Here is a 17429-nt window from a genome sequence, read left to right as displayed (position 1 = left end):
CATCACAAATAATCAAAATAAAGTGGCGTCAGGGGTTAGATTACATCGATTCATCCAATAATGCACATGATTAAATAAAATTAAAGGACATACATATTTACACGTGGATATGAAATTTTGCGATAAGTATGATTAATGTCTTTCAATTCTGCTGTGGTCAGAGAAACTAAACAAAACATGTTCCCGTTTCAAGAAGACAGTATTATGAATTCTGGAAATAACAAAGGTAGATAAATCCTTTCAAAATAATTTTCTACAATATTAACAGTTTCTTAGTAAAAACAAAAATTAATTAATTATTTTTATTTTATTATTGATGATATATTTTCATTGTAATAACCAGCAAATACTGGGGACAAACTATAACTAAAACAATGTTGGGAATAGATACATCTTGGTGGAAGAGTGTCCAGATTGCATGGTTATTTTTGTCTATCTATCTATCTATCTATCTATCTATCTATCTATCTATCTATCTATTTTGTAGAGTAGCAAAACATATTTTCCCCATTGAGAAGACAGCTGGGTCCAACAAGAGAGAGAGTCGGGGTCATGGGTATTTACATTTTAAATTCCTTATATGTTACTAAAATGCCCTCAGGGGAGGAGTTGTGTTGAGTGCCCATGAAAAATAATTAGTCTGTGAAAAACAGAGAGTATTACGGGAAACCTATCAGCATTGTTATGACAGAGTAAAGTAAATTTTAGGCCTCTGCAGTCTTGGAGGAAATGTAATTGCTTTAACCGATATATTCTTTCATATAAAGTTAAATAACATTTGATCCATGGATTTGAGTGATTGATTATCTAGATATAAAGATATGGCTGCATAAATTAATACTGAGATTCCCTCCATCATAGAGAGCGGACCCTTAAAGACAAGTCTCAGTGGAGCCACTGACTGAAGTTCCTCTGAACTTTGTTGAGTACAAGGTCAAATAATATAATGATACCTTAACATATGACATTTTCTTTAACTGGGATTCCTTAAATAGAGGTCATACACATGCATCTCTCCACCTTCAAACAAAGAAGAATGTCTTTGGATTCTTTGCTCAGCCCCTTCTTATAATGATATATAATGTTTTCTGTCAATGCAGTGAAATATTGCAACACCTGCACCAGCTGACCAGCTGTTACTCCTAAATGAAAAAGCACACAAATTTCCCCCATTGACTCCTTCACAGTGATACATCCATTGCTGAAGCACAAGTTTTTTTTTTTTATAAAATAAAAGTCTGCACTTTTGTTTTGGTAGTATGAAAATAACTTTAACTGGTTTCTAATACCAGCGTGTTAACAGACAGAGCAAGAATTGACATTAATAAACAACTAACTGTCAACTGTCTTATAACTTTATACTCAAAGAATCACATCTACCCAAGACTGGAAATCCAAACTAGTCCCAGAGTGAAAATTAAGTATCATTTTAAAGTCAACAAAGTCAACAAAGAATACATTTACTTACATGTAGTTGTTTGGAGATAGATTTGTCCTTTCATTCTACTTTAATCTCTTTCTCCATTATGAGTGAGTTATTTTCCATGAGGTTGGCATTCTCACTCTCACACTGCCTTTACAGCTGTCCACAGGAGAACGCAGATGGCTCTGTTATTTACAGTCAGATCTCCTTTTAACTCCAGTAAGTTGTTCTTTAGATTGTTATTTTTCCTGGCCCCCTCCAACCTCATCACTGGTGACTGATTGGGTTCTTCTTCTCCCAATTTTGCCTCACTAATATTGTACCCAGTTCCAACAGAAACTGCCATGGCTGAAATTTAAGTGAAATCAGTGAAGAATTGTTACTCATCAGCTTATTGGATGCAGGAGAGCTTGGATGTATAATAATATAATACAACAACGGACATAAAGCACGCTGATGACATGGCCCTGGTTGCTAGTCAGTTGGTTTGACAGTAGCTTCCATGACCTCAGTGTAAGACCAAGGAGCTGTGTCTGGGAGGGAGGGTGGGAGCAGCACTGGACCAGTCTTGAATTCATATATTTATATTTTTTACTGTGTTTCCAGGTTGTGAAAGCCATTTTTTTACTATTATTTTATGCAAATCTAATGGATAGTAAAGTTTTATCTTATCTTATAATAATGTTTCTGGATTTTACAACTCTGAAATGTGTCTATAATTTGATTGGCTGGCCCTTGATGTCAGATGTCGTTTGCATTTTGTTGCAGAACAAGTTGATCAAAAACTGTCGTCATTAGCCTTTTGATAAGAAAACATACATGAAGAGGGTCATTTGAAGGACATCTCCCATTACATTACATAATCTCTGTCCTGATGCTGGCCATAGTGGCAGATCAGCTCGTCTTAGCTGTCCACACAACCAGCTTGATTATGAGATATAGAACAACACTGAAGTCCTGGAGGAGGCCATGATAACACAGGGTGCAGTAACCTGCTCATGGCAGCACTAATGATGCTGCTGATGTGGCTCTGCTGAAAAGTGCAAAAGTACAATAGGTTGAGAGTTGCCATGCTAATAGATAGAACAAAATACTTAAGATCAACAAGATTGATGGCTTTCTGCATTCACCCTGAAAATAAGTAAGACCAGGAACAACATGAACAAACTCACTTTGCAACAGGCCTTAAAGACTGTCAACAGTGTCAGTGTGGGAACTGTTAGTTTAAACATCTCTGTGAGGGACCGAGCTGGAAGACATCAGGAGTCACAGGGTGGAGTTTTAAAATGAGGGTTTTATTTACCCAAAATAAGAAAATGAATTTACAAAAACAAGCGATAAAATTCTGTCCCATGAAAGAGGTGACATGAACAGAACTAAACTCAGGCTGTGTTAACAAAGTAACTGGACAAACCAACTGACTGAACAGACACAGACCAAAAGGGAGCATATACAGTATACTGGCTGATCAGAGCAGTTGTACACAACAGGGGATAACATAAACACTCACACTTTAACTAAGAAAGAAACAAAACAGGACAGTCTCTAAATTGAAATAAAGATCCCATTAATTCTGCGAAAAGGAATATCCAAATACCTAAGTTAAGTCTAAAGAAATGCACAAAATAATTTAAACTAAATAACGCCAGTTCCCCCTGATAAGTGGCAGGCACTTGGTTCAGTCTTAAAGATAACTTATCATTAATGAACATAAGTGCTGAATGTACAAAAGTTAACTAAATGTGCATGCTACAATAAAACTAATGTGTTTCCAACAAACACTAAATAAACCAACCATATGTTGTATGAAAGGAAGAACTATGTGTCATCTTTTTTTTTGCACAAATGTGCAATATGAGAGTAAAAGTGTCAAAAATCTGAGATAACTAAAAGGTGTCAGTGCACGAAGGTGATGGACTTTTAGAACTGTGTGGCTGCAGGTGTGGCCACCACAAAATACATCATCATCATGACCTAGTAAACGAGTCTGAGACTTTGGCTACAGTTGGAGTTTTTTTGTGCGCTCTACACTATGTATGTGTCTACATACAGTCCAGGCCATAAGTATTTGGACAGTGACAATGTTCCTTGGGCAACTGTGTGTTGATTAGTTTGAGCTCATACATGTCAGAGTTGAGTTGAGGTGCAGTTGTCTGACAACATAAGGAGTAAAGAGGTGACCACGCAAGTGAAGAAGATAACAATGAGACAAAAAAAAACTGAGGGAGAGATCAGAGGCAGTTGGCTGGTTCTGCCAAAATCAAAAGTTTTCTGAAACACTTTCTGAAAAAGCCGGTGTGCACAGGAAAACTGGAAAATGGCAAACGACTGAATGGACTGTGGAGCAGAAGTCATAGTTAACTGGAAAATCATTTGCATAGTGAAGAAAAAACTGACTGACTACAAGATGCATGCACCTGTAAGCCTCAAACACAGGTCGGGTTGCAGATTCAAACTCATACAAAAGAAACCAGTAGAGTTCTGGAGGAAGGTTTTGGGGACTGATGAGACAAAAATCAACTTCTTTTATCAATATGATGGGAAGAGTAACTGTCCAAATAATTAATGTCTCTCCTACAAGTAGATGCCCAGATGGTGGCACTTATCACACAGTATACTGTGTCCCAAAATGTATTGATTATAAAATTAAATATGTCATCTAAAATATACAAGTATTTATTTTTCTTGTCCAAACAAGGGCACAACACACTCATTCCACAAACTGAGTGTGTGTGCGGCAACACAGCAATTTTAATGTTGGTCAGAATTCAACATGTGAAACCATGATGATACCTGTGTCACCATGCTGCACATAACTGCTGCTGTTTCTGTCATTAGCTGCTTCATTGTGCTGTAAGTTTGGTGTCACTGAGACGTATAGATGAGCTCAAGAGAGCTTTAATCTCTTCAGGAACCAGCTTGTGGGCTTAATAATGACCAAGCAGATGGCATGTACAGATGGTCGACATGTCTCAGGTTCATCGTCTCAGAAAATGACTCAAAATTCTTCAGTATGGTGAAATTCTCACTGACCTCTGATGGCATCAGCAGGCTACTGAGCATAAGCCAGAACTTGCAGCAGTGGTTAGAAGGAACAGGAGGAGCCACACTTCAAATAACAGAGGGTGCAGTAACTGTTGTTGAAGAATGATGTCATGCACATTCTGCTGTTCATGCAACCTTGCATTGAACACCAGTCTTGTTTGCAGGTGGAGGTGTCCTGTCCATAGTTTCACAGATGTTTCTTTTAAACATCCAGGGAAAAAGATTCTTGGGCTGCATGGGATTTTTTCTTATTGCAATGCTGCAACTGGACACAGCAGCAAGGCTGAAAGGTGGTACCATACCCAGCTCTATTATGAGATCCCTGTTCAGTCTCCTATGTGTCCCCTGATCCCCTGCATAATACCGCATCATACTCTACATAGCCACAAGGCCATGACTCCTACAGTTGTTGCTAAACACCAGATGCCATGACCATCAACATGTTGATTTTCTGATCCATTCTGTCAAGTCATTTTTGGTAAGATTCAAGGACATTGATTTAACTTGTACTTTTTGTAACATGCACCCAGAGACTGTTTTCCATCCGTTCTGGACTTGTGAACACACCGGAAGTCTGAGGCAAAGCATATGCCTTCTTGTTTTGGACTATATTTAAGATGATTTTGTACTTTGCTGATAGGATGTATTGTTTGGCTTCACAAATTATAGAAAAGAACTAGAACTTTTATATCCATAAATGTAAGGTGTTAAAACTGAACCCTTTTTTTGTAGTTTTAAAAAGGAATCAGAATCCTATAATCAATCATTTTCCTCCTCATGCAATAGCAAAGCTATGAAAAGCCTTTCATTTGTGCTCCACATTTAAAATATTCATGTAATTTCCCACCACACCCGTCTTCAACGCTGGCCTTACTTTAAATCTCAGCTCCACAACTGTAAAGTCTCGTGACTGTATCCTGCACACTTGAGGTGTTATCACGGTGGGAAAATGTATCCACAGTTCATATATGTACTGAACACTGGTCCGAACAACTACATGTACAAATAGAATACAAGCAAACAATATGGGACTGGCACTCCTGGTATTTAGACTCTAAATAATAAGAGCTTTGACAAATACAATATGATTCCCACGTCGTTGGAGCTTGGCTCAATTTGATCCCTAATTAACCAACCGTTTCAGTCCCACGCCGGCAGGGGCACTGTCGCCCCGACCTCACAGAAGAGACTTCCGGGTCAAACCGTCTATTACCCCGCTTCGCTCCCTCTGCAGTCCTTCCGGCTTGACCGCCATCACAGACAGCAGGTAGGATCATAATGTCGATAACTATCTGCTAAAACTCGTGGTTAATCTTCGCCATCCGTCCATTTCTTCCTAATAAATGGAAACTACCGCAGTCTACTGACCTCACTGAACGTCTGTGTCCAGTATTGTGACACAGTTAGGGACTAAACATGAACATTTGTAGCCGCGTTAGTTCCAGCAGCCGCTCCGCTCCCGTTACTGTCGATAACCGCGAACAGCCTTTACTTCCGCAGCGAGAACAACCACAGCTGCAGTCGTTGTACAGCGCACTTAAAGCGCTGAACCCAGTCGGAGTGTGGACGCTGTCGGCTGCCGTCGATGTCGGTACAGAGTGTTCGAATCCGGCTTCATGTGTGGTCTGAGTGAGTCCAGTGTCAGTACAGACGAGCTTAGCGAAGCGAAGCACTCCCATTCAGTGGTAGAGGATGAGTGTCTTCAGCAGCCTTGTGTTTTGCTCACAACTTGTAAATAATGGACTTCATTACAGTCGAGGTTCAAAGATCATTGCTCCACAGCAACAGTGCGTTCATGCAACAGTAGCACTCATTTAATAGTTTGCAATAGCTAGAAGTTACAGTGTGTTAAACCTGTGCTGATGTTGACAGGAGAATATGTGGGGCTGGGGGGAAGCATTTGGCTGCTGCACAGTCTAAATGTGTCTGATAACCTGCTGTGATGTTCCCACTTTGCATCTGGGCAAGTAGCTAATTAACAAATATTATCATTTACACTTGAACTGATGTTTGTGTGTGTGTGCGTGTTTTTCTGCAGACATGGCTATTCGTTACCCCATGGCCGTTGGCCTTAACAAAGGCCATCCAGTTACCAAAAATGTAACTGCTCCCAAACACAGCCGCCGGCGCGGGGTGAGTATCAGCTATAGAGTGACTGCAGTGACAGGGAAACACTGGAGTATCACTTTAGGCTGTGAGGATAAGTCTGTTAGTTTTCTGTGTTACTGCCAACAAATCCAGTATTAAGACCTGAACCCAGTAGGTGCTGTGTGTACAACATAAATATACTAGCAATCGTGGCGGTCTTCATGTCATACAAACAAGCAACTGATTCATTTAAACAGGCTTAACAGAAGTACAAGCCAAACAGTAATTCTTCAGTAGGAAGCAGTAGGTCTGGACCTGAGAGTCTCAGACGGGGCAGGGATTACCTTTTTCAGTGTAGTACATCAGCACCAGTTGGTTTTATACAGCAATGAATATAAACAATAGGCAAAGTTTGCACAGCTACCTTTAAGTCCCTTTTAATTCTCTTATCAAATCATTACAAACTTGAAAAATTTGGGACAATTATTTTCCCTGCCATGTGTCGTATGTCAGAGCAATTTCAGATATTTCTTTAAAATGTTTATATTAGCGTTTACTGCATGTAGTTTATTTCAAAGCTGGAGTTATCATGACTGATCTTAAAGTGTTGAAGATGGTGGTAAAAACACAGGTTTAGTCTAGCTGCATAATTATAGTTCTTTTTTAAAAAAAAAAAAAGTAAATTTCAATGTATATATGTCACATTGATCATCATTGTCAGTAAGATGTGTTAAAATGTTATAAATATGCTCTTGAAGATGTAATACATGTTTACAATAGTACCCATCTCTGCTGTGCAGAGTTTTGTTGTAACAGAGTGAACTGCTGAGATATTTCAGATGAAGTGGGCCGTGTTAAAGCTTTGTTGAAATATTTGTCTCTCCTGTGCAGCGTCTGACCAAACACAGCAAGTTTGTTCGGGACATGATCCGTGAAGTGTGCGGTTTTGCTCCCTATGAGAGGAGAGCCATGGAGCTGCTGAAGGTGTCCAAGGACAAGAGGGCTCTCAAGTTTATCAAGAAGAGGGTGAGTTTGTTTCTGTTGTCAGCGCACTGAGGAGGAAGTGTAGGTGTGAACCTGCTAAACAGCCACTGTAGGATTCATCTCATGTATGATATCTAACCTGAGCCACAGGTTCAGTTTTTAAAATTTAATACAGGTTGTACTGTACCTTGGCCTTTATGGCTTTGTATTTAGAGTTGTAGCAGTCTGACTCTGTAGCAGGTTTTTTAATATATCATTCTGTGCTTTTGTGACCTGCTTATGATGGACATGGACATTGCACTGACAGTTTGCACAGAGCTGAAGTGAGTCAGTATAATGCTGTTGTTTCTTCCACAGATTGGCACCCACATTCGCGCCAAGAGAAAGAGAGAGGAGCTGAGCAACGTACTGGCTGCCATGAGAAAGGCTGCTGCCAAGAAGGACTAATATGTCAATAAATAAACGTTTGCTAAACTAAACCAATCCAGTCTGATGGTCTGTATGTCCTCTGCTTTGTTGATGCTAAAATGTCAGCAACCAGGTCTGGTTCTGATGGTCCAGTAAGATCCACCGCGAAAAAAAATTATAATTAAGCATACTTTTAAAAAACCAAACTAAATACCAACGTGGTGCAGTGCAGTTAATGAGATGGACGCTGTGTTGCAGTGAGAGTTTTAAAGGCAGGTTTCATTGATGGCTGTTTCATATGGTTGCATTAGACTTGTGTTTCTGGTCATTTAGTCACTGCATAGTATGTGTAGCTTGCTGTTGATCAGTGGACATGATAACATATCGTGCTGTAGCTCGGCCTTCTGTGACTGAGCTGAGCTAAAGCTGATTAATTCATAAACGGATACATCACAGGAAATGCATGTGATTACAGTTACTGCATTGAAATGTGGTTCATCAACTGGTGTTAAGATGCATGTTAGTCTGCTGACCATATATCAGACTACTCATCACATCATACATGTGAACTGGTAGTTTACATTTCTTACCATAATGCTATAATCATTTTAACATCAACATGACTTCCTCATTTAGTATTTGTGTTAGCCAGGAGGCTGAGGTTCGTGATAAGAGAGGCTCAGTCTGCTGTTTGAAAGCTGTTGTCGGCTGAGTGTTCATGGAGTGTGGAGGTGGTATTCCCACAGTCTTTTTTTATTGTTTTTATAAATGCCAAAAAAACAAAGGGAAAAGAAGACAGGAAGAACAACCACTGTTATTGCTATAGAATATATCAACATGGAGAAGAGACCATTTATATCTGTACACCTGAGCATTTCTTCCCTGGTCGACTGAAATATGTTAACCTCAGGTCCAGATGGTGAAGCATTTATGATGTAGCTGTCTCAGTATGTGGGTGGAGGTCTTGCAGACTCCCTCCCATTTTTCAAGAAGGGGTTGTTAATTTGAAACCTTTTCCTTGTTGACCTGATCATATCTAAGCCTTTGTCAGCTCTTTGACCCATGTATGGAGCTAAGAGCTGGTTTCTGAAATTCTGCAAATGTAGGTGTTTGGCCACAAGGGCACAGCTAATTTCTCATAGTTGTTAAAAGAGGGGGGAAAAGAGATGAGTATCCTTGAATTTAGTCAATATTCAGTCTGGAGTGATGAGTCTCAAAAATAAGTAATGAAGGCAGTTTTAGTTTTGGGCAGCTGGTGGGTGAATGTACCAATTCCCTGTCTACATGTTTCAGTAAGAGACACCCCCAGAAAATTGGTGGATGTAGAGTCTGGATTTGGTATAAAATAATTTCTATGCACAAATTTAATTAATGAGTGTCTGGTGTTGTATACTATTCAGATTTTCCTGCTGTGGTTCCTGAGGAATGTTCCTCTGGAGTTGCTGTTCCCACTCTCCCCTAGGTTCACAGTAGATATGGAGGAGCTGTTCCTAAATCTAAAAGTAGCACCAAACTGTCTGAGTGAGGAGACTCCCCTAGAGATAAGTCTTAGGTTTCTGAATAATTCACTAAGATTTTCAGTGCTGAAACTTGGTCCCAAGTCAGAGAAGTTTGAAGCAGTACAGATGACTTGTGAGTCATTGTGTCAGTGTTGTAGAAAAGTACAACAATCATGAAGTCTTTAAAGCACATTTATTGGCTGATGAGTTAGTAAAGATCCAGTCACACCAGTCCTACACGTCACACAGCCTCACCTTCTTTTCACATTCGAAGACATCACGACAGACTCTCACATCTCTCACTTTTCCTTTTTTTATTTTGCACATCAATAAAAGTACATTCACTGACTCAGAGTGAAGTCTCTGCTGATTGAAATGAAATGTGTGCTGTGCATTAATGAAACTTACACAGCCTCCTCATCTGTCAGCTGATCTCTGTTTATTCCTGAAACATGGGTCCACTCCAGTTCACACTCTGCAGTGTTTATGAGCAGTCGACTGTCTACTTGTGCGACACATTTCTGGTGATTTCAGATAAGACTGCAGAGTGGAGGTTTATCAGACCTGACTGAGACACACACAGGTGGATAAGGACAGGCTAACACTCTTGTGGTTACAAATACAATAGATGACACAGTGCAGCTCAGATGATTTGTAGAAACAATAAGTTGTTTCACAGTCACAGTCACAGGTGACAGTAAAAGTAAAAAGAAAGATGGTGGTTTTCCAGCAGCCACCGTACAGGACGTAGCAGATGAAACTGCTGGATGTACCGAGGTCACTGCCAAGGCTGTCTGTGAAGAGCAGTCTGAAGTATTTAGATCTGACTTTGTGATGACACTGTCACATGATAATGATGAAACCTGGATCAGCTCTCACAGCTGGAACTAATGGAAACACCTGGAACTTTCTCATTTTATAGACAAACCCACCAGAACAAATCTGAAACATCCTCTGAAGCTTCATACACACACTAACAGATCACTCAAACACTCTGGAGGTTCTTCTCTTGATGTTAGTGCTCACAGTTTCCCGAGTCACTAAAATCCATAAACACGAGTTTCAACTTAACACCACAACAAATAATAAAAACATCCAGGATTTTTTTTTTTTATTTGTACTTAATTATGTGATATTAATGCTATTCTCTCTATTACTGATCTGAAAAATGTTGAACAATCTTTTAATGTTATTGCTGACAAAAAGATTTTATAAAACTTTAACATCTCCTCAGAAGATGAAAAGATCTCAAAGAGAATCTGGCGTCTCTGATACACTGCCCAGGGTCCAAGCTTTCAATCATCATTTTCTCTCCTCAGCTCCTTTGTTTGAAGCCTGCAGACTCAACTGCAGGCAGTTACCACTCCTCTCCAGCAGAGGGAGTCCCAAATGCCTCAGCGTTGTCTTCTGACTCCAGATTTTATTTTCAGTGTCATGACCTGAGCAGTTGTTCACAAAGCTCTGATGAGGTTTCAACCATGTAAAACTACAGGTGCAGATAACCTCGACCAATTTCTACTCCATGTTTATGCCCCCTTACTTTTGTGTATGTAGTAACCCCATGCAAAAGAAGTGATGTAAGTGATCTCAACAGCTACTGCTCAATAACCAAACTTACTTTTCTTTAGCAAAGTTTCCAGAATCGTTGGTTAATTGAATATAATTTGAATGTGTACACCATGTCCACAGCTGTCAGGTTGTCGCCCAGGTCACAGTACAAACAGCTGCAGGTTCAGTACGTGATAACATTGTCTACACCCTGGATATAAAACACTTTATACTGCTCTCTTCATTGACCTCTCTAAAGCTTTTCATACAGTTAATCATAAAATGGCTACTTAACAATCCAGTCTACAGGTCTGGATGATGTCCCCTCAGCTGGTTCCACTCACAGTTCAGTGGTGGAGAACCACAACCTCAAACACACAGCCAGGGTCAGGCAAGATCTTCAGAGACAAGAAGAACCTGGAGTCCTTCAACAGCTGATCTGGTCCCCACAGAGTCCTGATCTCAGCATCATGGAGTCAGTCTGGGATCACTGATGCAGTCTAAATCCACAGAACACCTGAGGCAGGTTTTCCAAAGATGCTGGAACCACCTACCTGCCAAGTACCTGAGGAACTGTGAGCAGGTGTACCGAGGAGAACTGGTGCTGTTTTAAAGGCAAAGGGGGGTCACAGCAAAAACTGATTTAGGTTTTTTTCTGTTTACTGAACTTTGTATGAAGTTGAAAACTATTCATGGGGTCAAAGCATCATTTAAATCAATCCTTCAGTCCTTCATCCTCCAAAGCATCTTTACTAGTACTGCAAATATCACATCAAATTATACTGTCTGCCTGACAACCCTGAGTTTTCATCCTCATAGAAACTGACAATGAATTAAAAATCCTTCTGATCAGTTATGTTTTATACTTCCTCTGTTAATCAGACCTCCAGTCACCACTGATCCAATAGTTTTAACTAAACAGTGAATCAGACAATATTAAATCTTAACTTTGTAATGAGATTACACCTGAGTAGAATCTGGCATTTGTTCTGGTGTAAAACTGTGGAGATGTGTTGGAGCAGTCAGCTCACCTGCAGAGTCCAGTCACACCAGGCTGCTACTGAGTAAACACACACACCTCTAGGCAGTAACCGTCCATTATTAATTCATTATGACTATTTTTAGGTCATTACCCATGCTCATGAATACTTTCTCTCCTCACAGTTTTAGGTTTAGACTGTTGAAATAATAATCAAGCTCATATGAGAGAGAAGAACTTAAATGTCCATATTTTAACTTCTCCTGTGTTTTATCTGAAGTGTTGATCTCCATCAGAAGATATATTTGTGGTTTTAAGAACCAAAAACCATCTCAGTGTAGTTTTACATCTCCTCTCTCAGGCTTCTCTCTGTAGCTCCAGTAACAGCAGGTTTTCTGAGTGATCCAATAAAAATACAGCAGATTTCAGGTAAACAGTCAGAGAAACCAAATCCTGCAAGGTTGGATGGTGGGTCCAGGTGGGCGGGGCTTGGGACATGGCTGAGAGTGACTGCTTTGTTGTGACATCACAAAGTTCCAGAAGTCCTGGCGGCTGGTTTTAAGGCTCAGTTTCTGAATACAGGCTGTGTGCATTTCTCTGTGGACTGAGGCTTTGATACTTTCACAGTATTAATATAGAACCTAGACCTGCTTTATAATCAAAAAACATCTACCATTTAGACTGGATGGGGAGTTTAAGTTTCCTTATTTATGATCAAATATTTAAATATACAAGTGATATAATTAAATATATGAGAGTTCACAGAGGAGAGAAACTATTTCCCTGCTCAAAATTTAGGCTACAAAGAGATAAAGAGTCCTCACAGGGGTGAAACCATTAACCTGCTAAGTTTGTAGCAAATTATTAAGCCGTAAAGCAACATTAAGTTTAAAAATGTAAATTCATAAAGGAGAAACACCTGTCAGTTGTTGTGTTTATACAGATTGATTTATTAACAAAAGGTACACTGGGGGGCACCCTTCAGTTGCTGAGTCTGTGTCTAAATGTTTGGTGAAGAAGGAGAAAGGAAGAGAAACTGTAAGATTGCAGCGTTTGTTTAAAATGTTTCAATCGCCGCTCAGGTTAAAGGGCATAAACACATTGTTGACAACCAAAGCTGTGAGTGTAGCCCTGATGAATGAGCTGAACTGTACAGGGGACACATGTCAGAACAGACTGACATCCAAACCCACTCTGTCAGTGTTGCGTTAGAGGTGCAGCGAGATCAGTTTTTTCACATGTCACTTTAAAAATGAGGCTGATGATATTTTATATTTAACTTGTCAGCAAATCAGTGATTTAATGATAAGACAGCAGGTGGAGTTAGCTGACAGCTGACTCCACCTGTAGGGAGAAAGCTCAGCAGAGTGACACAGACTGGCAGCACAGTGGGTGTCTCCATGTGCTTATACAGTTTTTTGGCTCCTTTACATGTTGAATGTCTAAAATGAAAAAGCTGAAGAAAGAGACACCAAAGCACAGGCTTCTGATTCTGGAGGATTATTGTCTGTGAAGGGCTCCCCCCACCTCCGACACAAACCTCACTGTGTCAGTGCTCAGATCAGCAGCAGTGCTTCCCTCTCTACAAATAAATAATTCAGCTTGTGTGAACAGAACTGGGTGCACATTTTATTGAACAGCTTGAATCTACAAGTCTACAGGAGTATTTTGTCGAATCACTTTGTCTTCACATTAAGGGACACTATAAACTTGGAAAGTGTCTCTGTGTACTAGAAACTAGAAAGGCACTTAGTGGAGTACACCAGATAAGTAAAAACTTTACAAACTTGTAGATAAATATGTTTGATTTTTTTTACATCAAGATCCAAACATTATTTTCTGAGGAACTGACAAAAGTGTTATAAAATACCCCGTCTCATGATGTTAAGGTTTTGAAGCAGATCTGTTCAGTGTTTTTTGTGTAATCCTACTGACAAACAAACGAACACGGCAGAAACATAACTGCGTTGGCAGAGGTAATAAGTAGTCTTATATCAGGTTGGCCTGTCGCTGTCATCTGTGGAAGTCACAGTTTACACAACAGTTCAGACTGAGAGCAGAGTGGAGACTCAGACAGTCAGAGGACACATGCTCAACTGAAATGAACTGAAGGTGTTAAGGTACTTTAATATATTGTATACTTCATAATAATCATTGCTGTACTCTGGTTAAACATGTGTACATGCAGTGTGGATTGATGAAGCTAAATGTGCATAAATAACCATTCATTCATTCATTCACCATGTTAAAGCCATGCAGCTATCAAAGCAGCTGTGAGGGGCTTGTTTATGCCAGTTTGATCAAAGCGTTCTCCACTGCACTGGTTACAACACTGACAACAGCACAGACAGAGGTCACAAGGAGGACACAATGTAGTCACAGTGTTCTCAGGATGCACACACACCACTAACTGTAATATTGATACATGGAAAGACTGGTATTGGCCAGCTCGGGGCTGAGGCGCATGCATAGCTACTGGTGGCATCATGTCTGGAACCAGTACATATGAACTGGACACTTTTGGTAGCAATAGCTAATCTTAACATGATGGTGTCATTGTCAACGGGCAGTGAAGACATAAGACTGGTCTGAGAGTAGATGGTGTCAAATAATACACGTTGCTAAGGTGTTTCTGTCATGATCTGCCCCTGAGTAAATTCATACCTGGACTTTTGTTATTTCCTGTGTAATTCTGAATCACTTTCCTTGTATAGCTATCATGCCTTTACTTCTTGTCCCCCCCCCCCCAATCTTTGTGATTGTTTGACCTGCTCTGATTGGTCTCACCTGTCTCGTGGTCTTCCCCTCATTAGAGTATCTACAGGTGCTGGTCATATAATTAGAACATCATGAAAAAGTTGATTTATTTCAGTAATTCCATTGAAAAAGTGAAACTTGTATAATGTATACATTCATTCCACACAGACTGATATATTTCAAGTGTTTATTTCTTTTAATTAACTGACAACTAATGACAACCACAAATTCAGTATCTCAGAAAATTAGAATATTGTAAAAAGGTTCAATATTGAAGACACCTGGTGCCACACTCTAATCAGCTAATTAACTCAAAACACCTGCAAAGGCCTTTAAATGGTCTCTCAGTCTAGTTCTGTAGCTACACAATCATGGGGAAGACGGCTGACCTGACAATTGTCCAAAAGACGACCATCGACACCTTGCACAAGGAGGGCAAGACACAAAAGGTCATTGCTAAAGAGGCTGGCTGTTCACAGGGCTCTGTGTCCAAGCACATTAATAGAGAGGCGAAGGGAAGGAAAAGATGTGGTAGAAAAAAGTGTACAAGCAATAGGGATAACCACACCCTGGAGAGGATTGTGAAACAAAACCCATTCAAAAATGTGGGGGAGATTCACAAAGAGTGGACTGCAGCTGGAGTCAGCGCTTCAAGAACCACCACGCACAGACGTATGCAAGACATGGGTTTCAGCTGTCGCACTCCTTGTGTTAAGCCACTCTTGAACAAGAGACAGCGTCAGAAGCGTCTCGCCTGGGCTAAAGACAAAAAGGACTGGACTGCTGCTGAGTGGTCCAAAGTTATGTCCTCTGATGAAAGTAAATTTTGCATTTCCTTTGGAAATCAAGGTCCCAGAGTCTGGAGGAAGAGAGGAGAGGCACAGAATCCATGTTGCTCGAGGTCCAGTGTAAAGTTTCCACAGTCAGTGATGGTTTGGGGTGCCGTGTCATCTGCTGGTGTTGGTCCACTGTGTTTTCTGAGGTCCAAGGTCAACGCAGCCGTCTACCAAGAAGTTTTAGAGCACTTCATGCTTCCTGCTGCTAACCAACTTTATGGAGATGCAGATTTCATTTTCCAACAGGACTTGGCAGCTGCACACAGTGCCAAAGCTACCAGTACCTGGTTTAAGGACCATGGTATCCCTGTTCTTAATTGGCCAGCAAACTCGCCTGACCTTAACCCCATAGAAAATCTATGGGGTATTGTGAAGAGGAAGATGCGAAATGCCAGACCCAACAATGCAGAAGAGCTGAAGGCCACTATCATAACACCTGAGCAGTGCCACAGACTGATTGACTCCATGCCACGCCGCATTGCTGCAGTAATTCAGGCAAAAGGAGCCCCAACTAAGTATTGAGTGCTGTACATGCTCATACTTTTCATGTTCATACTTTTCAGTTGGCCAACATTTCTAAAAATCCTTTTTTTTTGTATTGGTCTTAAGTAAAATTCTAATTTTCTGAGATACTGAATTTGGGATTTTCATTAGTTGTCAGTTATAATCATCAAAATTAAAAGAAATAAACATTTGAAATATATCAGTCTGTGTGTAATGAATGAATATAATATACAAGTTTCACTTTTTGAATGGAATTACTGAAATAAATCAAGTTTTTCATGTTATTCTAATTATATGACCAGCGCCTGTAAGTCCATCTAGTCCCTTCATTCTTCGACAGTTTGTCTGTTCTGTCCCTGCATTTATATGCCAGTGTTTCCCTTTATGCTTGGAACCTGTGTAAGGTTCTGTTGTGTGTTCAAGCCTTTTTTATCTGCCTGTTGACTCATCTGCCAATAAGCCTGTTTATTTTCATCATTAAATTATCATCTCTGCTCCTACCTGTCTTTGTGAGTGCATTTGGGTCTTGAAATCACTGAACCGTCACAGTATGAACCAACAACCACAGACCCAGCAGGCACTTGGTTTAAGGATGAACTTTGAGATTTGTGTTACTCTCTTGGTGAGTGGAAGAGGGGCTCAGTGAGGAGTACAGTGAAGCAGCTCTGAGGATGGCACACAAGGATGTGTCCAAAAACATGTGCCTGAAGAGTTCACTGCCTGAGTGGATTAAGGACTTTATTAACACCCCTGATTCCCGGCCACCTAGCCTTCAGCATGCTAGCCACCAGCCTGTTTCTGAGTCAACTGACTTCCAATCAGTACTACAATCACATTCTGCGAATACCAGGCCCACAAGCCTCCACTCTGGTTCCAAAACAGTTCATATACTGCACTGCTGCCACATGATTGGCTGATTGGATGATAATAATAACAATCTGGTGTGGCGTTTGCATGTTCTCTCCATGCCTGCTTGGGTTTTCTCTGGGTACTGCCTCCCACAGTCCAGAGACATGGAGGTCCCGTTGTCCAGGGTGTACCCCGCCCTCGCCCAGTGTCAGCTGGGATAGGTTGCAGCCCCCCCCCCCCACTCTAAATGGATAAGCGGCATGGCCAATGAATGAATGGAAGGCATACAGGTGCTCAGTGAGTGCATCTTCTCTCACATCACATCCATGGTATATGATTGGCTGCAGACAGGGACTACAGCGAGTCAGGAGCACTGTTATGTGATAGAGGATGGTGCGCGCGGACCGGATAGCCGTGTCCCCAATCACTCTTCACAGTAAGAGTGGCGTTGCCCATGGTGACGCGTCTCTATCTAGTTTAGACCCACCCACGCTTCCCATTTTCGGCCT

General features: G+C 40.6%; 1 protein-coding gene across 1 annotated transcript; it reads left to right on the top strand.

Moving 5' to 3' along the window:
• The first annotated feature begins 5597 nt into the window (after nt 1–5597).
• rpl36 (ribosomal protein L36) lies at nt 5598–8019 on the top strand. Its single transcript, XM_071486759.1, has 4 exons — nt 5598–5735; nt 6507–6601; nt 7448–7582; nt 7898–8019. Exons 2-4 carry the CDS (start codon nt 6509–6511, stop codon nt 7985–7987), a joined length of 318 nt encoding a protein of 105 aa, XP_071342860.1. The 5' UTR covers nt 5598–5735; nt 6507–6508; the 3' UTR covers nt 7988–8019.
• Nucleotides 8020–17429: the final 9410 nt, after the last annotated feature.

This window comes from Trachinotus anak, unplaced genomic scaffold (genome assembly GCF_046630095.1).
Source record: "Trachinotus anak isolate AG129_WGS33_773 ecotype Australia unplaced genomic scaffold, CSIRO_AGI_Tana_v1 ptg000010l, whole genome shotgun sequence".
NCBI lineage: Eukaryota > Metazoa > Chordata > Actinopteri > Carangiformes > Carangidae > Trachinotus > Trachinotus anak.
This window is presented reverse-complemented; position numbering and strand designations above follow the sequence as displayed.